Below are 24,659 nucleotides of genomic sequence, written 5' to 3'. Positions count from 1 at the left end.
TTAGTTCTGAAACTGCTAAGCCTTCCATCACCCAGCCCACTGGGGATTCATGGAGGGGGAGGGGGAGAAGCAGGTTTTCCTGAAGATGATTTCCTCATCCTCCTGTGGACCCCTTCTCACTCCATCACAGTGGACCTTGTAGTTGGTTGAGATTTTTGTTTTGTTTTTGTTTTTTCTTTGAGGGGCCCACCACCCAGCTCCCAAATAAATACACAGAGACTTATTCCTACTTATGAATGCCCGGCCTTAGCTTGGCTTGTTTCTAGCCAGTTTTTTTGTTTGTTTGTTTGTTTGTTTTTGGTTTTTCGAGACAGGGTTTCTCTGTGTAGCTTTGTGCCTTTCCTGGAACTCACTCTGTAGACCAGGCTGGCCTCGAACTTGTAGAGATCCGCCTGCCTCTGCCAGTTTTTCTAACTTAAATTATCCCATTTCTCTTTAACTACATTTTGCCTCTGGTTTTTTTTTTTTTTTTTTTTTTTTTTTACCTTTCTTTCCTTCTTACTCCATGGTTGGTATATGACTGGGTGGCTGACCTCTGGTGTCCTCCTCTCCTCCTTCTCCTCCTTTTCTCCCTCCTCCCTGTTCTTCTCTCAAGCCTTGATTTCTCCTATATATTCTCTCTGTGTGCCAGACCCATGCTATTAGACCAATCAGGTGCTTTAGACAGGCACAGTAACACAGCTTCACAGAGTTAAACAAATATAACATAAAAGAATACAACACATCTTTGCATCATTAAACAAATATTCCACAGCATAAACGAATGTAGCACATCTTCAACTAACATTCCACAACAATACCTTACAGATCAGTGTTGTCCATTGCATCCTAGAGATGGGTCTTCATGCCAAAGGCCACAGTTGTGGGCAAGTGAAGCTTTCAGATGCTTCTTAGTAAAAAGAGGGGGCCAACTTTGTTGCTTCTCTTTGAAATTCATGGTATTGGGACTGTTTTTATTTTTAGATTTATTTTTAAATTACATGTATGTGTGTATATGTCTGTGTGGATACATGCATCAGAGTGTAGGTTTCTGTGGAGGCTAGAGGTTCTGGGAATGGAACCCGGGACCTCTGCAAGCACAGCAAATGCTCTTCTTAACTGCCATCTCTCCGGTTCTCCAAGGTATAATTTTGAATACACTAACTATGTTGGACCTTCGAGACTCTGAAGGCTGTAAGCAGCAGGCTTAGTTGAGGCATGGCAGGGGAGGGTAGAAAGACAGGACATTTCAGAACCTAGCACTTACACATGAAGCCATCTTGCAATTACTTTGGGTTGTAAGCCAGGCACGGAGCTGGAGGTTACAGAAGTTAAGGATGTGGAAGCAGGAGATTAGAGAACTGGCCGTTCATCGCATTAATGATGAACTTCATTTGATCACTCATGACTGAGGTACTGGCCTAGGGAGCGTGGTGATGAAGAAACACTTTCTATTGAATACAGAGCTAGCGGCTTAGGGGACTTAAAAAATGGGTACCGATTTTAGAGTTGAGTAGGTTTCCAATCCTAGATCCAGACATCTAGTATCAGTGCAACTTAGACGTTACTAAAACCATTTTTTTTTTTTTTTGGTCTCAATTTCCTAAATATTTTTGAAGGAGAAAAATACTTTTAACGCTTATTTCATAGGGTTGTCGTCATCAACGTGGTCATTAGTATAAACTTTTAGAAAAATGACTGGTCAGTAATTATCAACTATTTAAATACATACAGAGATTCATCCTTGAATGTCAGGTAGAAAATGCAACAAGGAAAAAGAATTCAGCTAAGAGGAGCACAGAAGAATACGTCAGATGCTGGAGGAACAGTTCTCTGAGAGGGTGGACATTGCAAACTTGGGGTTCAGAGAAGACACAGCCTGGGGCCAGAGCGGGAGTCAGTCCAGCCGCCAGGTGTAAGCAGGCGGTCCACACCAAAGACCCGGCGGCCAGAAGAGCGATGCATTCCCCTTTCTCCAGCCAGGTTGCAAACGGGTAGGAAACGCTCGCTCGGGGGCTGCCAGGAGCCCGCATCCGCCCACTGGGAATCCTCCTGCCGCAGGGAAGCCCAAGCGGGTCCCCAGGTGCCCCCTAGGCGAAGGGAGTGGAGGGGGGGGGGGGAGCGTCCTCAGCGCGCCCGCGCCGCGGGGCTCCGGCCAGCAGGGGTCGCTGCGGCCCGTTCTCCCGGGAGCGGCCGAGCCAGCCCGGTGGGTGTTTCTCTCTCTCTCTCCTCTCTCTCTCTCTCTTGCTCGCTCGCTCGCTCGCTCTCCGCTCTCCCTCTCGCGCTCTCTCCTCCCGGGCCTCACATCCGGGTCTGGAGCGCGGCCGCCGCCGCTGTCAGTGCCGGGCCCGGGGCGCCGTCAATGGCGGCCGAGGGAGGCGGAGCGGCGGCCACGCGCAGCCCGGGGCTCCCGAAACTTTAAGACTTCCGAAGCCCCACAACTTCGCTGCAGGGCCGGGTGGGTGGAGGGGGGGAGAAAAAAAAAAAGAAGAAGAAGAAGGGGGGCGTGGGCGGAAGGGGAAGCCGAGGCGGGAAGCCCGAGGGACGCGGCCGAGCCCCGCGGCCGCCGCCGCCGCTGCAGCCGCCGCCGCCGCCTCCTTTCCCCACGCCGAGCCTGCGGCCGAGCCCAGCCGCCGAGCACCCGCCGCCGAGCGCCGCCCGCCGGCCTCCGGGCCGGGGCCGGGGCCGGGCCCCGCGAGCTCGCGGCTGCTCCGAGGAGGAGGAGGAGGAGGCCGTGCCGCGCCGCGCCGCGCGCCCGAAGTCGTCGTCGCCCGTCTCTCCCCCACCCCTTCCACCCCACCCCTTTCCCCCCCGCCGGGCGCCCCGGGGTTGCGGGGCCGGCGCCCCGGGTGGTTGGTGCATGCGGGGCGGGGCGGTCGCCGGGCCGGCCGAGGCGAAGATGGAAGGCTTGACGCTGAGCGACGCCGAGCAGAAATACTACTCGGATCTCTTCTCCTACTGCGACATCGAGAGCACCAAGAAGGTGGTGGTCAACGGGAGGGTGCTCGAGCTGTTCCGGGCCGCGCAGCTGCCCAACGACGTGGTCCTCCAGGTACCTTAGCGCCGCGTCCTCCTCCACCACCCCCCACCCCCCCTTCACCCTCCCCAACCTTCCCCAACCTCCCCCCCCCCGGGTGGCGCGGGCCTCGGGCAGCGGGAGCAAGAGCGGGCGATGTTTCCAGAAGGGCAGGTTTCCTCCACCACCACCACCACCACCACCACCACCCACCCCCTGCCCCGGGAGGCTCGCCCGCTGCGGGCCGAGGCCGCAGGTGCGGGTGCGAGCGGGAGCGCGGGGACTCCTGGAGGGGGAGGGGGGTCTCTCGATCGGGGTGAGGGTAGGGGTGCGGGGGGGGGGTGTCTGCGGGAGCCTGAGCCTGCATCTCACCCCACCACCACCACCACCACCACCACACACACACAGTGGTCAGCCCGTGCACGGGTAGAGCAACTTCCCAGCAAGGCTCTCGGGTTGTAAATGTGTGGGGCGCCGAGAGCTCCTCCTGGTTATGTATTCCCATATGCACACAGCTTTTCGGATCCTGCACAATAGTAAAGTTGGGAGTCTAGGCAGGCAAGATGCCATTTGGGTTCTTGAGTGAGCCGAACAGACCCGATGAAGTGAGTGGTTTTTGTTTTTGTTTTTTTTTAAAGACATAAAGGTATCCAAGAAGCAGGTTGATTTTTGTGTGTGTATGTGTGTGTGTGTTTGTTTTGTTTATTTTTAAGGAAGCTGTGTTCTTAGGGAGACTTAAGAAATTTTGAACTTCTGGCTAATACTTGGCGTGTAGATGTGAAGAGAACTTGTCGGTCGTAGGACTGACCGATGTCCGGTGGGCAGTATCTTCCAGTGGGCGTTCGGTAGTAGTTGGTGGATCTTGTGGGTTTGGTTTGGGATCTGTTGAGCAGCTGGAATTGAAATGTGTAGTTCTACCTTGCAGCAGCAGTGAGCACGGCGCATGTAACCTTCTTTGTCGTCTGGTTTTACAGGAGACTTCATCGAAGTCCCTATCTAATATTTGTGAGGAGCGTTAACGCTGCTATTAATGATTCATAACTGCTGGTAGTTAAGAGCCTATTTAAACTGCCTGTCAGGAACCGTTTTAAGTTTTCACCTAATATTGATCCAAGCCAGTTACCCGAATCTCCAAACACATGGGTATAAGGTAGTGGAAGCAGAATATTGGGCCAGAGGTTTTATTTTAATGTTTGGAGACAGCTTCTTGCCCTATAGCTCAGGCTTGCCTTGAACTCGGGACCTGGCTGCTCCCCCAGCTGCTTAAGTGCTAGGATTATAGGTGTGGGCTGGGCCAGGAGTCCCCAGGCTTTGACTGTAGTCTCCTGTTAAATAGAAGTGTGACCCTGGGCCAGCACTTTGCCTCTTTAGCCTTGAGTTCTTGGAGGCCTGTTGTAGAGGAAAGTCAGTTTTCTTCTAGCAAAAATCCTGGGCTATATAAAAATTTCTGCACACACCTCGGATCTAGAAGTTGTGCCTCCTGTGCTGGGGACTGAGTTCTCGCCTTTTGCTTTTGTTTCGTACTGTCTTTTTTAAACTCGGGGGTGTGGTGGGAAAAGATAGCAGAGAAGGATGAGTGAGTCTCAGATCCACACTGCTGAGAAGAGCCACATGGTGACTATTTTAGGCTTTAGCAGCTAGGTAGATTGTATTGTGTATTCATTTTTTTTTTTTTAATGGCCCTTTCACAATGTGGAAACCAGTTTTAGCTCGGGATTCACACAAAAGAGCTTGTATTGCTTATGGATTAATGGTGGTATTGTAGGGCTAGTGTCTGATGGATATGGTACAGAACTTACGAGGTTTGGCCAAAACATGCTCATTAATTATTCTGCTCTTTTTGGGGAAATAAAACACACCTTTAAGGGCTTAAGATAAAGGAGAAACTGCCCAAACTCTATTTTGGGTTATGTCTTTGGGGTACAGGGTTTTGTTTTTTTTTTTGTCATTTTATTGGTGCACAAGGCTTTAGGATGTTTAAATGGACCGTTTAGGGCATACAAGTTAGCATCCATTAACCTCCAGCTGAGATATGTTCAGTTAAATCCAACTTATTTTTTATGTTTTACTCAATTGTATTAGTATTTGAAAATAAATTTCTATTGTCTTCATGCATAGACGGTTTAAATAGCTTAAATATTTGGGATTCAGTTACAAGCTGGAAACTGTTGGAATTCCCTGAAGCAAGACTTTCACAGTAGTATGTTCAGGTTGAGTATCCCTGTTCAGAACATCTGTACTCCTAAATTAAAAACTTTGAGCGCCAAAATAACACAAGTTAGAAAATTACACACCATGAAACTTTTCTGTGCAGAATTATCATTTTTTAAAATTTCCTGTCAAACTGTGTGAAAATGGTGTATTTGAGACATAAATGAGCTCTCTTTAAGCTTGGGTCCCACCCCAAAGAGCTCTCATTGTGTACACAAACATTCCAAAACCTGAAGGAAAAAAAAAAAAGAAACTGAAAACACTTTAGTCTCAAGCATCACTGATAAGGGACACCCAACCTGAACTGAATAGCAATCTGGAATACTTAAATTTTGGCCTACGACCTAGAAATGTGAGATGAAGGGGGAATGCAGGCCGAGTCTGTCTCTGAAAGGAGTTTTGAGATTGTCTGAAAACAGCCCTCCATTGCTTTCTAGTGAGGATAATTTGGGACAGCTCCCTCCCATAGAAAGAGAGTTCTGTACCCTTTGCTGAGCGGGGTAATCCAGGGAAGCAGACGCAGCACACAGGTGCTCTGGAGGGCTTTAAATCACGGGGCCGCTCATGTGTAAAGACAAGGATACCTGGGAGAGGTGCATTGTGTTCAGCACAAAGGAGATTTAGACAGGACACAATTCAGGGGGACTTTAAGTTGGGGCGGGGAGGGAAAATGGGCTTCCAAGCAAGGGAAAGAATATGACCAAAGGCGGACCACAGTAGAGCCTTTTCAAGGACTAATAGGTAGTAGGATTTTACCTAAGCTAAAGTATATTTGGAGATAAACAGTTAGAAAGAGGTCATATAACTAAGGACCGAAGGCAGGAGATTTCATACATATTTCAGTAGGCAGTGGAGAGGCACTGGATATGTTTGGCTTTGAATGGTAGTGATATTAGAGGGTAGCGAGGGAGGTGCCTGCAGAGACATCTGGCGTGGGTGCTGGGTAGTGGACATCCAGCCGGAGTGACAGAAGTAGAACGGAAAAATCAGGGTGAGGTGGATTTCTGCAGGGCAGCTGGGTAGGTAGCCTTACTGTGCTATGCAAAGTGCCTTGTGGGTAATACTTAATTGAGTCCAGATTATCAAGGCTGGGTGGGAGCTTTGAACTAGGTGTGAAGGGTATTTGAAATAAGTGATTACTAAAAGCAGTGCTCTAGGAGGCATTTGCCAGTGATACAGCAGAGGAAAGCAACTGAAGGCTGGTTATCTTCGGGGCTGATTTTGTATCAAATAGGAAATGGTGAGGAACTGGGCCAGGAGCACTCAAAGCATGGGGTCAGGAGGCTGGTGACGTGGTTCCATGGGTAATGGCAGTCGCTGCCAAACCTCATGACCTGCATTTGATCCCCAGGACCCACATGGTGGAAGGGGAAAAAAACTGACTCCCATAAGTTGTCTTCTAACTTCCCAAGATGAGTTATGGTATATGCCTCACACTCCCCATAAAGTATTTTAAAGTAGTAAAACGTTTAAAAACAACAAAACCAAAAAACCATGGAGTGAGAGGGGCCAGTGTATGTGGGAGTGGTTTCTATTCTCTCAGGCCATTTGTCAGTGTCTAAAATGTAGAGGGGATGGTTTGACTGACATGTAGTGGGTAGAGGCTGGAGATAGTATTTAATAGCCCAGAGCACACAGGACAACCTGTGTAACAAGAAGTAGCCTGCTCAAAATGTCAGTATTGCGGAGATTTGAGACCTGACCTGGGCTCTGGCAGTGGGACAGGAAGTGAGTGTGGAGTTGTAGGTGTTCTAAAGGCAAACTTGGTAAGTATTATTATTAATCATTTGGCATAATTTGGATGGGAGAGAAGGTGGCAAGGATTCCTCACTTTTGGACATCGCTCTAATTAGAAAAGGGGCAGGAGAAGGGCCTCGAGTCATAAAGAGGAGTGGTAGGGACTGCTGTGTGATTGTTAATAGGCGTTTGGGGATAGGGCTGACCTTCAACAAGTAGAAACGTATTTTATTTATGATGTGTGTTGGTTCTGCTCCCATGTTGAAGGCCTCTTCCTCACCTATGTTGAGGGCCGGGAGCAGGCCTTGATTGGTCCAGTGTTTTCAACATTTGTTAATAAAGTCACGAGAGGGCTGAGTCATCTGGAGAAACGAGGGTAGAGAATAATGAACAGAGGGCCGAGAGCTGCAGGAGGCAGGGCTGGCCGTTACTGAGTGCCCAGTGGGCTCCTTTGACCAGGCAAGTCATTTTCATGCACGAAACTCATTTGGTCCTTGCAACAGCCTGTGAAGTGGGTATCATTGTTCTTCACTAGGGACTTGACAGGCAGAGAAGTTCAGTGACTTGTTTACAAATAGTCAGTGTCCTTCCCTTCCCTTGTCCCTTGCCACCTTGAAGCTGCGGCTTCACTGTCTATGTGATTACAGGACCAGGTAGGGAATGCAGTGAAATCAGGCAGACTTCGATTTGTGTGGACTTCTTAATGCAGAGTAGGGGTTTCAGACTGCCTGAGTTGTATGTAGACCTTTCTCTTTCATAGTCAAGAGTTTAATTTATAATGATGTCTTAAAACAGTCACTTCAGAGAGTGGTGGACTCTTGTGGTTGCTTTCTGGGTATAGACAGACAGATTAAGGTATATCATTACATCTGTTAGTATTTGCTTCTTTTAAAAAATATTCATTTATTTCTGTGAACACGAGTGTTTTGTCAGCATGTATGTCTGCACCACGAGCATGCTTCATGCCCATAGTGGTGAGAAGAGGGTGTCAGATTCCGTGGGACTGTGCTCAGAGACTGCTGTGAGCCGCCATTCGGATGCTGAGAATTGATCCCAGGTCCTCTGGAAGAAGGACCCGTGCTCTTAACCACCCAGTGATCTCTCCAGCACCCATGCTTTTGTTTCTTGAGACTGAGGCTCCCCATGTAGCTGAGGCTGGCCTGGAATAGCAGAGTAAAACCTAGTTGGGGTTCAGGGTTTGTTGTTGAAGACTGTGTCAGCAGACCAAGAGGAGCTATTGGTTTGTGACATTCTGTCCCAAAGCAGGAATCGGAGATCTGACCTACAGGATTTAATCATCAATTTTGCTGTCTGCTGGAGGTTTTCAGTGTTACAGCTTTAAAATTAACTTTCCAAGAAGCGACTTATTTTTCAAAGAATAAGAAAAGTATATAACTTACCACATTAATCAGTATGTCTTCTTAGCTTTCACTTAAAAAAAAATTCTTTTTCTGGGAATTGTCAAAACTTAGACAGACTTTGAATGTATGATCGCTTGATAAAAGCTTTGAGTACTAACTGTCCTTTTATTGAAGTTTGCCAGCAGTGTGCCCTTTTAATGAAGCTGAATCGTTTTACATCAGTTGTGTTGAGCAATAGCTTGGTAGAATATTTGAATAAGATAATAAATGTAATGGGAGAAAAGCAGCAACAGTGAAATGTAAACCAGTTTTTCTCATGTTAACGTGAGTTAGTTACAACATCTTTACAACATCTGTTCACTAGTGAAATGTCTGATTGCACTGGATATTAGAAACTTAATAAAATGTCAGTTTGTCACTCTCGAGTTGTGGGGTTGTTTTTTTTTTTTAATTTCTAAATCACTAAACTATTTGTAAAGAATAGAAACACACACTTGCATTAATTAGACATTTTTCCATGCACTGCTTAGGAAAGAAGTCACAGCTGGCATCTTTCTACAGCGCCATGCTTACTTTGGGAATTCATATCATGCTAAGTGGAGCCTTCCCTTCCTTCATGCCCAGGTTTTTCGTGTTTTGGGAACTTAGTGTGAGCATTGAGACGATAGGAAAGGACACACGGCCTTGGTATGCGGAGCACTGCACAGGCCTGCTTCAGCCAGTTTTGTGACCTTGGCTGTCACTTCGCCGGATCGTCACACATGAAGTGGCTGGGTTGGGTTTTCTGGATTTCTGACTCAAACGACTGTCTTTGTGCATGGTGGCTCCTCCGTCCAGCTACACCCTTAAGAAGACGCTGTGTGGACTGCTCCACAGTCCCAACACTCAGTTGGTTTGTTTACATTCTATGAGTGATGCAAAGAGGAAAGAAAACCTAAGCCTGGAGGAGTGCTGTGTTGACTAAGAAAAGAAGCAGCTGAGGTGAAGATGGTGTTGGTTCTTCAAGGTGTCTGACCAGTGGAAGTTTAAAAAGACATGAAGCCCGGCTTCTAGCCTTATCCTTTCTGATGTTTCATTTTCTGAAGCCTTTTCCCTGTGTGGGGGCTTGAATGAGAATGAACCCCTCAGGCTCCTGTGTTTGGATGCTTAATTCCTAGTTGGTGGAACTGTTTGGGAAGGGTTAGGAGGTGGGCATTTTTGGAGGGAGATGTGTCACTGAAGATGAGCTTTGAGATTTCAGAAGACTCACCCTATTCCCAGTGTGCTCTCTCTGCCTCCTACTTGTAGATCAAGATGTGAGCTCTCAGCTGCTCCTGCTGCCAAGCCCTTGCTCTGCTGTCATGGACTCTAACTTGCTGTGGGATGGTCTTTCTGTATGCTATGAATATGTGTTGCTATAGTTGGTAAATAAAGAAGCTGCTGTGGCCTGTGGAGTCAGGTTATAGCCAAGCAGGAAATCCAAGAGAGAGAGACAGGAAGAAGAAAGGCAGAGGCAGGAGAGATGCAGGCTGGCTGCCCAAGGAGCAACAAGATGCCAGCAGACTGGTAACGCCATGGCCATGTAGCAAAACATAGATTAATAGAAATGGGTTGAGTTAAGTTATAAGAGCTAGCTAGCAAGAAGCCTGACCCATAGGCCATACAGTTTGTAAATAATATAAGCCTCTGTGTGTTTACTTGGGACCAAGTGGCTGCAGGAGGTGGGTGGGAGAGATTGTCCCAACTGCGGGGCAGGGCAGGACCAGGGAAACTTTCAGCTACACTAACCCTCTGAAACTGTTACACCTATTAAATGCTTTCTTTTGTAAGTGGCTTTGGTCATGGTGCCTTACCACAGCAATGGAAATGTAACGAAGACACTATGGTAGATATATCTTCCTTCAGTTCCTCCCTGTTTATCTCTACAGAAGAAATTTGTCTGATGGAAGCTAATTACCTACTGTATTTCATTTTTGTTGTGGTACTGGCTTTGTGGGGTTTGTTTTTTGTTGTTGTTTTTTTGGTGGTGGTGTTCTTGTTGTTGTTTTTTCTTTTCAAGACAAGGTTTCTCTGTAGTCCTGACTGTCCTGGAACTCACTCTGTAGACCAGGCTAGCCTTGAACTCAGAGATCCACCTGCCTCTGCCTCCCAAGTGCTGGGATTAAAAGTGTGCACTACCACACTTAGCCCATGTTTCTTTAAGATTGGTAAAGGACAGAGTCAGATTTTGTTAGTATGTGTTTCTCGTTTGAGTTGTTGAGTCCTTTGGGATTCTGGTGAACACACTGGACATATCTGCTCAGAAAACATAGTTAAGCAACATTTTGCGTTTAACTTGATGTTGCCCCCTGTTCCAGCCTAGGAAGACTCATGTTACCCTAGGGTAACCAAGTCTTATGGTGGAGTAGATGGACTTGTGGAATGCTGACGGGGCGTCTTTCTCACATCAGTGTTATATACTAACTACTTCCGTGTGGTCACTGTCCACCTCCGGGGAATGTATGTAGTGGTGAACGATGAGCTCGAGTCTCTGCCATTGTGTGTTGTGTCTGTGGTAGTGTTGAAAAGAGCTGTGTGTAACACTGGATAGACAGTGCTGGGGATGGGGGTGTGTGAGACAGCATAGCACCGGGACTGTGAAGCGGAGATGTGTGTAAGAGGAGAAGCTGGGGCATTAGTAGATGAAAGAGCAGAAAGGAAGGGGCCGCTTACTGTGGGCAGCTGGGATCTTAATAGGAATCTGCATTTTTGTATTTTTTAAGACCACTCATAACTGGAAAGGTGGGCAGGTTGGCCAGTGGATAGGAAATAGTCCATGTGGGGAACAGCAGTGGCTTAGATTAGAGAGGCAGCCAGCTAGAGAGGAGTGGACTTGGTGATTGTTTAGTTAAAAGAAGGAAGCCACGGTAATGAATATAGGTCTTGAGAGAGGAGAACGAGCATGAGGCTATAGTTGGGGTTGTCAGTATGGGATGGTTGGGAGAGGGGTGGGTTCTAGGGGTGCTATTTTGGTAAAGGAGTACTGATGAAATTAAAAATTCTCCTTTGTTCATTTAAATGTATGGAAGCCTGTGTGTCACAAACTTTTCACAGAAGGTCTACAAATCTTAAGATATTTGTCTCGGAGAGGAAGAGTTGAAGATTTCTACTTTGTTGGCAAATTGAAAAGTAATTAATGAAATTATTGAAGAAAAGACTATAAAGAAGAAAAAATGTCTAACAATTGAGTCTGAAGGAGCAATGAGCATTTCTTAAGTTGGAAAGTAGAGGGCCTTAGGGTGGAGACCAGAATGGTTGAAGGGAGGTGGAGACTGTGTAATACACACCATGCTGGGGATTGTTGCTAGAGGGCTTCTCTCCAGGTTCCACCAATCCCCACAGTCCCACAATCCACGTATAAAATAATCACTCAGACGCTTATATTATTTATAAACTGTATGGCCATGGCAGGCTTCTTGCTAACTGTTCTTATATCTTAAATTAACCTATTTCTATAAATCTATACCTTGCCACGTGGCTGGTGGCTTACCGGCGTCTTTACATGTTGCTTGTCCTGGCGGTGGCTGCAGTGTCTCTCCCTCCTTCCTGTTTCCCCAATTCTCCTCTCTCTTTGTCCCGCCTATACTTCCTGTCTGGTCACTGGCCATCAGTGTTTTATTTATATGCAGGGGATGCCAAAATGCATATCAAATATTCACGGAGGTGAGAACCCACTACGTTGAGATTTCATTTGCCTGAGAGGCTGAGAAATGTGAGCAGAAATGAAGCCATTGGATTGACTTAGAAACCTACATGTCATTGGTCACTCTTACAGCCTTGCTTTACGGACTAGTTGCAGTAGATGCCAGGTTTGAATGACCTAAGGAATAAATGGTAGCCAGAGACCTAGAGATGGACAAAAGTAATTTGCCCATGGGAGTGAAGAGACCCAGGTCAGGGCCAGCTGAATAGAAGGGGAAGAATGAGACTGTAAAGGACACCTTTACGGAGGCCCAGTTTTCTTTGTCAGGACTGCTGAGGAGAGAAGAAAGAATGCCCTCCAGAAGGCAGGAATGGTCTGGATCCTGACCACACAGTCTTCTGGAAAGGGGTCATTGCTTCAGTTTAAACACAGGGAGGCAAGTAGGGAGATACTAGATTAGTGGAGAAATGTTCCAGCCCAGTGGCTTCTGCTTTCTCCTGTAATCTGAGGCAAGATTACCAGTGTAGTGACAGGAAGTCAGCATACAATAGGAGGAAACATTCACAGCAGCATCCAAAAGATCTAAAGTTTTAGGATTAGACTTGACAAATGAAGCACTTACATTTTTACACCGAACTATCAAATATTACACAGAATCTCAAGATTTCAATAAACAGGATATGTATCTAGGTCGGAAGGCTGAATTTTTTTAACTTTCTCTTTTATTTATTCTTTGTGTCTTTCACATCACGCATCTCCATCCTATTCATTTTCCTGACCCTTTGTGTCCACTCTCTGCCCTTGCGACCTCCCTCTAAGATAAAATAAATAAAATTTAAGAGAGGGAGGAAAAAGAGAAAAATCAGTCTCGTCATGGAAGCTGTGGTGTGGCACAGTGAGTCAGGCACTTAAACCCTTTAATCCATTATCTTTACTTGCAAGTGTTCATTGCAGAGTCATTGGTCTGGTTCGAGGCCTCTGGTTTCTGCTACACTATTGATGCTGGGCCCTCACTGGGACTCCTCTTGATTGTCCTGCTGTTGCACTGTGTCGTGGAGATTCTGCTGCTTTGGGTCTGCAGGACCAGCCCCTTCACGTGCTCCAGCAGATCACAGATGGGGTGGATTTGGGGGTGGGCTAACACATAACTGGTTCTGGTCCTGGGTAATTGCAGGGTTGGTCTGTCTGCCAGCTCTCCCTTGTCCTCACCACCAGGGTGAGCTCTTCTGTATTGCCCTGGCTAGTTCACCCCGGAAGGCTGAATATTAATACTGAGACTTTAACAAAGTCCCTGAAGTTTCTTGTTAGCCAGTCCCAAATACTTGGAAGAAGATATGGGAACAAAATTGGAGACTTGGCCCTTCTCATTCTAAACATTGACCACACTGCTATGTTAATCAGGACAGAATGATTGGCCTAAGGTCAAACACAGAGATTAGTGATCAGAACTGAGAATTCAGAAATAACTCTTTACACTTATGGTTAGTTCATTTTGGGGAATATTCCTGGATAGTTCATTGGGAAAAGGGTATTCTCAGCAGATGGTTCTAAAACAGTGTATTTAGGGGGAAATGTACTTAAACATTTTTTATAAATCACACAATATAAACAAATTATCTCAAAATAGATTATGTGCTTAATCGTAAAATCTAAATCCATGAAACTTCTAGATGATTCCATAGAAGAAAAATTTCTGCAACCTTTGGTTAGCCCGAGTTCTTAGATGTGACACAGAGAACATATGAACCATGAAAGAAAAGAACTTCTAAATTGGATTTTATCTAAAAAATGTTAAATCTTAACATTTAATATTACAGAGAAAACTTAAGAAAGTGTAAAGAATACAGATTTGGGAAAGATCTTTGCGTCTTGTAAACATGGTAAAGGTCTTTCATCTAGAGTGAGTACATTATTAATAGTCAGGGAACAGCATATTAAGTCACTAGACATACTGTCACAAGAAAGGCTGTAGTTGAATACTCTCACGCTGCTCTTGGGAGTGTAAGTGGCATGTAGCTGTTTTGGAAAATACTGGGCATTTCTTCAAGAGTTGAACATAAATTTACCTGGGAATAAGCAGCTCTACTCTTGTGTATCTACCCAAGAGAAATGAGAAAACGTTCAAAGAATTCTTTGTTAGATCATTTACAATACACCATTCACGGGAGCAAACCTGAAAAACAGCTCAAGTGCCCATCAATTAGTAATTGGCAGATAAAATACGGTATATCCCTAAAGTAAAGTAATAGTCTGCCACCAGAAGGAACACGTTTCTGATATACTCTGCAACACAAATAATATTAGAAACATACTAAGTGAGAGAAGCCAGACACAAAGTTGTACCTGTTGTATTGTATTATATGAAATATTTGAAAAATATCTATAGAAAAAATGTCTGTGGAAAAGATCCATAATAATAGGCATTGGTGGTTCCCGAATGCCAGGGCATCAGCAGCAGCCTGGAGGGAATCATTCTGGATAAGGGAAGTTCTAAACTGGGTGAGGTCATGGTATACCATACTGTAAGTTTGCTTTAGACTCAGGAAGTTGTTTTATGCTGTAAAAATTGTGCTTCTCAGCTCTAGGGTTTTTTTTTTATTATAAATTTGTCATTTTGGAAGAGTATGAAGGACTGTACTGTGTATATAATTTTATTTGTCAAACTTCAGCATAATTTAATTAAACTGGCAGTTGGTGAGGGACTTGGGTTTTGAAGCTAGACATTGTACGTGGCTTGTCGCATGAAGAGTTATTAGAACTGACTGCTTGCCTGCTAACATAGCCTAGACTGGCCCCCAGTATACTGGGTAGCTAGGATCGCCTTGAATTCCTGGTCCTCCTGCCTCCGTCTTCCAAATGGTGGGCTAACAGGCATGTGGCGCCATGTCTGGTCCACAGTGTTGAAGGACTTCTGGTTAGCATTTCTTCATTGTGGTCTGTGTGTCAGGGACTGCTCTGTGTACTCTCTCCACATAAATTTCCCCTCTAAACTCAAATGATCCTCCTGTCTCAGCCTCTAGAGTCCCCAGGTTTGAGCATGTGCCATGATACCCAGTTAACTTACTCTGTGTACACACATCATTTGTTAGACTTAGAAGGGGCTGGAAATGATGACTTAGAATGACTAGACCAGTTTGTCTTTGGACTTTGAGTGGTCTGTTACTAACTTTTCTATTGCTGTAATAAAACATCATGACCATGGTGACTTACATAGAAAGTTTATTTGGGGCTTAGGGTTCTGGAGGGTTAGAATCCGCAATGGTAGGACAGAGGTAGCAGGAGGCTGAAGCAGCAGCTGAGAGCTCATGTCTTGAACCACAAACAGGAAGTAGACAGGGACTAACTCAAAATGGCATGAGTCTTTGGAAACCTCGAAGCCCATCCCCAGTGCCATACTTCCTCCAGCTAGGCCGTACCTGCTGATCATTCCCAAACAGCCACCAACTGGGGACCGAGTATCAAGTGCCTAAGACTTAGTGGGGGCATCTCATTCAAACCAGCACAAATCTTACTGCACTTACATATTCTTAATTGGGATAGCGTAATTTTTATGGGATATTACAGAAATGTAATGCTCCAGAATTCTGAGTTTGAAATAGTCATGTCTGATAAATTATAATCTTAATGTAATAGTAGTCTCTCCTATTTGGGAACTGAGAAATCAGTCTGTCACTATTATGACTCTTTGTAGACAGCTGGCTTCTGATGTTAGTTAGATGGACTGATTTGACATCTCCATTTAATTCTCCTTGAGTTTTCATAAGCAGTCAGCTCTGGGGTCCAGGCATCACAATTATTATATTCCTATAGTGAGTGACGGTTACTTCTTTTTGCCTATGAGTTAAGCAAAAAGTAGATGTGGATGTAGAAATATTAGTAGCCTTGAAAGGGAAATTATTGCCTAGAAACTAAGAGCGTAGGTGAGGGTTTTTTTTATGTTGAATTTGTAACTTGGGGGTCACAGGCTTGATGTTTTGAGTGCATATTGCTGGGTTGCATTATTAGTAGTTGATCTAGGGTGAGTTTCTTCTAGAGTATACATTATATCCCAGAGAAAAACATTTAAACACCTTTGTAACTTTCCATTTCAGTAAGCATTGAGTTTAGTCAAAATAGCATAGACTTTGGAATGTGACAGCCTCAGATTTGAATCTCTGCTCGGTGCTTATTAACTTCTCACCCTGATCTGATAACTTAACCTGCTGAGGCTATTTCCTGTTAATCCCAGTTCAGAAGGATTGGTACTGAATGCTAGCGGAAATGTATGTAAGCTGTGAGCATGGGGCCTGGTTCTTAGAATGTGATCGGAGAAGTTTTGTTTGCTCTGCTCTGTAAGATCACTTGGAATCTGCAGGATCTTGGCTTTAATAATAGAAAAAATGGTTCATTGTTTCTCAAACTGGCATCACACCTTTTGTTGCTTGTGTTTTGTGTGGACATAGTGCTGCTTCCTCTCTGCTCCCTCTCTTGGGTCCTGCCAGTTATCCTTTTATTTTCCTTCCTTACTGTGCACTTAGGTTGAGGGTTTGTTTTTCCAAGTGTACCCGGATAAAGACCAAAGACCACTGAGTAATGGATGATTCTGAGGTGGTGAGCCCTCTGAGCTGGCAGGACAGTGATGCTGCTACCAACTGAAGTGACATGGAGGAGCTGTGCCTGTTTGTTTGGGGGTTTTTTGCTTGTTTTTTTAGATATGCTGAATTTTAGACATAGAGAGTGACATAGACATGCCATGTAGGCAGCAAGGTTAGGTGGACATTTGAAAGCATGGCAGTAGTAGTTGGGTGACTTAGAATGTGCAAAGTGAGCAGTAGTTCCTGAGGAATGCAGACTTATGTTAGAGATGTCTGTTAGGTCTCAAACTCAGAACAAACGACTAACCAAGATGTCCAGGTCCACCTTGATATGTTAATGGACATCTCGGTTAGCCTTTGACCTGGATTTGAGACCTAACAATGCCCTTCTGCGTTTGATCATCAGTGCAGGTAGAGTGCTAGTGTGTCTGCTGGGGCATAATAGGTGCTCAATAATGCTTGTTGAGTTAATGAATGGTGCAATTATAGGATTTTTTTTTTTCCCTGAATGGTCTTATGTTATAGCATGAAGCCCTATGTGTAGCAGGCTGGCTTTGAACTTGTGGTGATCATCATAGCTATCTCCCAAAGTGCTGGGGTTAGGGTGATGATATGGAGAATAGGAATTCTATAGTCTTCTCTGGAGAGGTAGAGCAGCAATAAGGGTAATTTGAGCAATTTGTCCACAGACTTTCAGGCTCTACGAGTACTTGAGGATCATCAGGAGCATACATTTTCTTAGAAACCAAATGGGGCTAGCAGGATCTGGTGACTGACTCTAAGGGTTAGATGGGTGCTGTGTCATGAGAACACAAAACTACAGAAGTATGTTGATGCCAGATGACAGGCCTGGCTACTCTAGCTTCAAGGAGCCCTCTTCAGCTGGATGCAGCTACTGTGTGTTCAAGGGCTTAGGGGTCACTTGCAAACAGCCAGAATATATGACAGATGCTTATTTTCTCACTTCCTGTGTTTGCCATCAACCACACATTTCTAATACTCATCTGGATCCCCAAATTAAAATTTTTGACATTTACAAAGTGTACTAATGGTGTCATTGGTAATTGGTAGCACCTTCCTATGTGCTGTTGGGAGTCCTGTGAGAGTCTAAATTATACAGGTCCTTTCTGCCTTGACTTGTCTGGGCACGTCTTGGGAACACTTATAGATAAATCTTAAAATAGTTCCTTTTGCTGTGTTTATTTAGATCCCACTTACTATTGTCAGTAATTTGCTAAATAAATGAATATTTTACTAAATAAAGGGACATTTTAAAACGAAGGAATAGACTTTTGAAGACCATAATTTTATCAGCAGAAGCAAAGTTAATCAAATCTACTCAGTAAGTATAAAGTGTATACTTTTAAAAATCTTGATTATTTTCTGTGTATGTGCATTTGGCTGTGCATTATGCCAAGGGCACATAGAGGTTAGAGAATAACTGTTGGGAGAGCTTCTTGCCTTCCAGCAAGTTGAGGCAGGCTGCCTTTTGTTTCTGCAGCTGTGCTGTGGTACTTGGGGTAGGTTGGGAGCTGCTGCTGCTGCTGCTGCCCTGAGCCGGCTCACTGGTCACACCCCTCACCCCTGACCCTCAGATGCTAAGCATACCTTCTACCATTGAGATATACATAAGCTATACACGCAGCACTAACCTTCCGACCTTTGAATTTTTTCCTTTACGTGTGTGTGTGTGTGTGTGTGTGTGTGTGTGTGTGTGTGTATGTGCAAGCAGGACAAGTGTTTCTTTATGCATATGTGTAGAGGGTGTGTGTGTGTGTGTGTGTGTGTGTGTGTGTGTGTGTGTGTGTGTGCAAGCAGGACAAGTGTTTCTTTATGCATATGTGTAGAGGGTGTGTGTGTGTTTGTGTGTATGTGTGTGTGTGTGTGTAAGCAAGACAAGTGTTTGTATATGCATATGTGTGGAGGGTGTGTGTGTGTAAGCAGGACAAGTGTTTGTATATGCATATGTGTGGAGGGTGTGTGTGTGTGTGTGTGTGTGTGTAAGCAGGACAAGTGTTTGTATATGCATATGTGTAGAGGGTATGTTTGTGTGTGTGTGTGTGTGTGTGTGTGTGTGTGTGTGTGTGCAAGCAGGACAAGTGTTTGTATATGCATATGTGTAGAGGGTGTGTATGTGTTTGTGTGTGTGTTTGTGCAAGCAGGACAAGTGTTTGTATATGCATATGTGTGGAGGTTAGAGAAAATCTTGTGGTAGTCTGTTTCCTTCAACTATGTGGGTCCTGTAGATCGAGCTCAGACTATCAGGTTTGAGGCAACTGCCTTTACCTGCTGAGCCATCTTGCTGGCCTCTGAAGTTTTTGAGGGCCTGCTTAGCTTCACGGAGGTCTGAAACATGTCAGAGCTTTCTGTAACATAATTTTTATATCCATAATATATAGATGCCAGTTTATGCCGTAAGTGTGAATAAAGTCAGCCAGAATGCATTTGTTAGTGAGAGAAAGTGGAGGAGAAGGGGCCCGAGGCAGCTAGCTCGCTGTCTGAGGCATCTGAAGGAGCCAGGAGAAACTATAACTCAGGATCAGTGCCTTAGAGGTAGAAGAATAAGCCAGTTTGTATATTGCTCCTTTAAAAATGTTTTCTATTTTGAATTTGGACAGGTTCCTATTGGCACTTTTTTTTTTAACATTTTGTCATTATTTACTATATTCTTGAGACCTTAGAATACATTCTTTTAATGATAAATTCTTTTAAGATATTATAAACCAACTCACTTTTTCTATAGTCATTTAATTTCCTTTCCCTATAAGTATTTATCTATAACAATCAAGGTACAAAAGAGTGCTTTATTATATGAAGTTAGATATTCAAGATAACAACTTAATACTTATATAAAATACATGTCTGTGTTGACTTGTTTGCTTATTTTATGCCGTCTACTTCTTGAACTTTTTAGTGATCCTCTCAGCTAGGGAAGTCTCCTTTACTTATCTGCCAGCGTCCTTTATGTTTGTAGTTCTACACTTTCAGTATCTTCGTTCCTTAGCAGTGTATTGTTAGGTCCAAGCTAAACTCTACCACCTTAAAAATTCCAGTGACAGTGAATGATTGCCTCTTGAACTGTCGGGAACCTCTGAGAGCAGATGGTTTAGTTCTTTCAACTAGACCCAATATACCTTCTCTAGAAACTGTTAAGATGCCTTGAGCGTACTGAATACATTACAGCAAGGTATTGTTACCTCAAGATTGCTCCTGTGGTTTTCTTTTGTTTGTTTGTTTTTGGTATCATGGCTAGGCTGGAGATGTAGTTCAGTGATAGACTGATGTTCAGAGCCCCGAGTTCATCTCTAGCAGGAGCTAGGGACAGAGAGAGGGAGATGTCATGGACCATTAAAGTGATTAAGCTTATGTGAGTATTTCTGGGTAGATGTGTAGTATAGGTCAGGCATAGGGTAGTGGCTTTTCATTTAATTACTCTGTTAGCACGAGATCAGAATTCCCATGCATGGTGAGAGCAGTCTTTGCAGTGGTACTGTGCAAGTGCACTAGGTCAGGCTCTGTGGGCACACAAACTCAGGCTAAGCATGCTCCTTCAAGCCTGTGCGCCCCTTAAAAATGTGTCTGACAGCCCCCCCACATGTGCAGCTCAGTCCTGGTTTGTCTCCTAACATGGACTTGGTGTTCCACCTCAGCAAGTCTGGGATCTGTCTCTCACGTAGCTTGTTTTTTATCAGTTGCTTTTCATCAGGCTGCTCTCCTCATCTGTAACACCCTCTTTCCACGTCCAGGGTGTTCCTCATCCTTGTTATGAATTGTCTTTTCTTCGGTAAGCTTTGGAGATCCTTCGCTCCCTCCTACGCATGATGTTTTGTGTATTTGTGTCTTAGTTAGGGTTTCTATTGCTTTGATGAAGCACCATGATCAAACTTAGGGAGGAAAGGGTTATTTTTGCTCACAGTTCCATGTAACAGTTCATCTTCAAAAGCAGTGAGGGCAGGAACTCAAGCAGCACTGGAACCTGGAGGCAGGAGCTGGGGTAGAGGCCATGGGCGGGGTGGGGTGGGGGTGGAGCGTGGGGGCCCAGGGGTGCTGCTGCTTGCTGGCTTGTTCACTTGACTTGCGCAGCCTACTTTCTTCTGTAGTCCAGGACCATCAGCCCAGGGATGGCACCATGGAATAGGCTGGGCCCTCCCCCACCAGTCACTAATTAGGAAAATGCCCTACAGGCTTGCCTGCAGCCCGATCTTAGGTAGGTACTTTCTTAACTGAGGCTCCCTCCTCTCAGATGGCTCTAGCTTGTGGCAGGTTGACATCTAAGTAGCCAGGACAATTTGGTACCGTTTGGAGTCTGTCTATTGCTTGCTGCGTCTCCAGTGTGCTCAGCCAATGATGGTGGAAGCTTGCTGGTCGTGGATAAAATGCAGACTTCTTTCTTGCCTTCCTCCCTCCCTCCCTCTTTCATACTTTTCCCTTCCTTGCTTGTTCACTCATCTATCACTCCTTCTTTCCTTCCTTCCTTCCTTCCTTCCTTCCTTCCTTCCTTCCTCCCTCCCTCCCTCCCTCCCTTCCTTCCTTCCTTCCTTCTTTCCTTCCTCACCCCTCCTTCCTCCTGCTTTAGCCTTTTAAACACTAGGATTACAGACTCGCACACATCTAAAATTCAGATTTCGTTTCTTTCATGATCTCATGGTAGCAGAAATGCATGGTAGGTGTTTAGCAAACACAGAGAACTTTCAGGGCTAGTCAGTTGCTTAGGCTCTGCTTGCAGTCCACTCAGAGACGTGACTGGGATGAGGGAGTAAGGCAGGCCTCTTCAAGCAGGGAAGTAGAAAGTGTGGGTGGTGAAGTTGTACTTGGCTGGCCTGCTGCCTAGCCCTGTGGGTGCTTCTTCCCCACCCCAATCAACATTCTGGGCATGAGGAGAGAGGCAGCGGGAACAGGAACAAATGGCCTGAATCTGAGCCCTGACTTTGCTGATGCGATGCCAGTCCACCAGTTCCTCCTTCTCCCTTTGAGGACTTCCTTTGAAGTGTAACAGTGGACAGAGAAACTTGAAGGAAAACACCCCTAGGAAGTTATTGCAATTACAAGAATTAGCTGTGGCGGGATCTGGGTATCTCAATGCTGCAGCGTGTCCGTTTGTTCATAAAACACAATATAAAGCACACTGTGGAGTTTCTGAGAACCTGGGTGCTAGCAGCGCCTCAAATGAACTTAGGGCTGAGGGGGCCTTTGCACACAGTGTCACTGCATGAGAGCACAGGCCATTGCAACCTGGGCCATGTCAGAGTCGTTCTCCATATCTGCAGGACCAGAAGCTGAAGCTGTAGCTAAGGCTTTGCATAGACGAACCTGCCTCCCGAGAGTTAGAGCGGTGGCCCAAGGGAGTTTATGGTTAGGGTTTCTGTTGACTGCCCACGGCTTTGAACCGCTAGGGCAGACAGCTTTGACTTCCTTGATCCCGTTTCCCTCTAAGGTTAATTCTGGAGGGAATCCAAACCTTGTGTTCCTCACTTGGACCTAACAAATGGTGAAGCCATGTTGTTGTCGTAGTCCCCGGTGGTGTTGTGTGGTCGTTATTTTCTGTAGTGTCCCCTTTTGCTTCCGATGCAGTTCTCTTGATTTTGTACATCGTTTGTTCTCGGTCTCTTTTACTGTTAAACAACAAATGGCTGCCGTTTCTCCCTGCCCACCATGCACCCTGTCTCTTCTCCATAAGCACGAGTCTGACCTCTGCATTCACCACCTTTTCTTTTAGAAGATGTATTATCGTTATTTTACCATGTGTCATGTCTGTACCTCTGTGGGTATGTCATGGTGGGCGAAGATGCCTGCAAAGGCCAGAGATGTTGAGTCCCTGCGTCTGGAGTTACAGGGAGTTGTGAGCTGCTGGAGGTGGGTGCTGAGAACTGAACTCAGGTCCAGGGCCTCTCAAGAGCAGTGCGTACGTTTAATTGTTGAACATTGAGCTATCCAGTGTAGCTACAATGTTTCTGTCCCGCCCGGCCCCACAGTCCCACAGACACTTAGAAAATAATCACTCGGAGGCTTGTATCAATTACAAACTGTATGGCCTATGGCTTCAGCTTCCTGCTCGCTAACTCTTACATCTTAAATTAACCCATTCCTATTAATCTGTATGTTGCCATGTGGCCTTGGTGTTACCAATCTGCTGGTACCTTGTTGCTCCCTTGGGGGTGACTGGCATCTCTCTCTCTCTCTCTCTCTCTCTCTCTCTCTCTCTCTCTCTCTCTCTCTCTCTCTCTCTCCCCCCCCCCCCCCATCCTTCCTCTCTCTGTATCTCTGTTTGGATTTCCCGCCTGGCTGTAAGCTTCCTTGCCATAGGACAAAACAGCTTTATTTATTATCCAGTGGAAGCCACACATATTCACAGCATACAGAAAGACATCCCTTAGCACTTCCCCCTTTCTGTCTAATCAAAAAGGAAAGTTTTAACTTTAACATAATAAAATTAAATATAAGAGAACAGTTATCGAGCAAGAATTACAGTTATAATATCTAGTCTATTTATATTTGGCAAAATTAAAATATTCTATCATCTGTCCTGTTTTTGTGAGTCTAAAGTTTTATATCTAATATACCTTTTATCGTGACTAAGGAAGGTCCACAGGGAATGTTAAATAGCCCACCGTGTGCCACTTTTTGTGCAGAAACTGTTGGAAATAATGTGTGCACAATTTCTACAATCTATAATTTACCATTATATGGATGATACCTTATTAGCTGATCCTAAATCAGATACTTTAGAAAGCATATTTGAAGAAATAAAGTTTTGCCTCACTAGGGATTACAAATTATTACCCCCCCCCCCCGGAGGGTAATTAATAGAATCTCCTCTACAAAGATATAAGGATATAAGATAGATCAAAAAAAATTAGACCCCAAAAGGTACAACTCAGGAGAGATCAATTGCAGACTCTTAATGATTTTCAAAAATTGTTAGGAAGCATTTCCAATTTACACACTATCATTGGAATCTTAAAGATGGACTAGTAAATTTAGCCAATATCCTTAAAGGGGACAAGGACTTAAATAGTCCAAGAGAATTATCAGCTGAAGCTGAGAAGGAATTGGCTCTAGTAGAAAAGAAAATATGAGAGGTACATGTGGATCGTGTAAATCCAGAACTTAACTGCATTTTGGTCATATTACCCTTCAGACACTCCCCTACTTTGGGTGCCAGGTAAAGTGAGAAATCCATGGAGTCTGCTTAAAGGGCAAAGGGATTTATTAAGAAAAGAAAACTCACAAGACAGAACAGAGGAATTGTCGCAGGGTCTGAAAAGGTGAGGCAAGGTCCCATGCTGTTCTTTCACCCGAGACTGTCCCAGCCTTCAAGTCCCAAGAGGGAGCGAAGAGAGCGTCTCAGGTCTTAAGGGTAGCCCTGAGCCACACCCCAGGGGCAGGTACTTCAATGTCATAGGTAGGTGGACAGTTAACCTGCTACATCCCTGGGGCAGTGTTTCAAGGTCATAGACAGAACATACTCTTGTTTGTTTGTTTTTTGAGACAAGGCCTCTCTGTATAGCCCTGGCTGTTTGCCTATCCTGGAACTCTGTAGACCAGTCTGGCCTTCATCAAACTGAGAGATCATTCTGCCTCTGCTTCCCAAGTGCTGGAATTAAAGGCACGTGCCACCATACCTGGCTTAAAGATACTCTTTTTGTTTTGTCTTGTTTTTTGAGACAGGGTTTCTCTGTGTAGTTTTGGTACCTGTTCTGGATTTCGCTCTGTAGATCAGGCTGGCCTTGAACTCACAGAGATCCCCCTGGCTCTGCCTTCCCAGTGCTGAGATTAAAGCCACTGCCTGGCTCAAATAGAAAATTTCTTAACAAAAAATAAAAAGAAATCATTCAGAGACATACCAGAAAGGTATTTTATTGTTTCTCAAGTTATACAAGATATTCTTAAAGTTCACTTTTACCCTGCTTCACCGAAACAGAGACCTCTCCTGAGGTCTTTCTTTGTCTTCCCACCTCCCTTGCAGTGACACTGAATGACATCTTGGTGGATAGTATGTCTTTCATCCTGGTGCTAAAGGACTCTGTTTAGTGTCCTCATTGTCTCTCTTTCAGAGGTAGCTTTGATTTCTTCCTTCTGTTCTAACTACAAGGTCCTTGAGAACCCTTTGAAGGTCTCGG

The 24,659-nt window shown here is 45.0% G+C and overlaps 1 protein-coding gene across 12 annotated transcripts in view; it reads left to right on the top strand.

Moving 5' to 3' along the window:
* Nucleotides 1–2,507: 2,507 nt before the first annotated feature.
* Reps1 (RALBP1 associated Eps domain containing 1) overlaps nucleotides 2,508–24,659 on the top strand; it is a 75,151-nt gene continuing 52,999 nt past the window's right edge. For 3 of the 12 annotated variants that reach the window (XM_076552705.1, XM_076552701.1, XM_076552700.1), the window contains exon 1: nucleotides 2,509–3,031. In XM_076552705.1, the coding sequence (XP_076408820.1) occupies nucleotides 2,840–3,031 (192 nt within the window). In that variant the 5' untranslated portion in view covers nucleotides 2,509–2,839. Of the gene's footprint in view, nucleotides 3,032–24,659 lie in introns of all 12 variants that reach the window. The other 9 variants (XM_076552704.1, XM_042262248.2, XM_006986087.3 and 6 more) reach the window with 4 other exon arrangements.

This window comes from Peromyscus maniculatus, chromosome 16, assembly GCF_049852395.1.
Source record: "Peromyscus maniculatus bairdii isolate BWxNUB_F1_BW_parent chromosome 16, HU_Pman_BW_mat_3.1, whole genome shotgun sequence".
Classification (NCBI taxonomy): Eukaryota; Metazoa; Chordata; class Mammalia; order Rodentia; family Cricetidae; genus Peromyscus; species Peromyscus maniculatus.
This window is presented reverse-complemented; position numbering and strand designations above follow the sequence as displayed.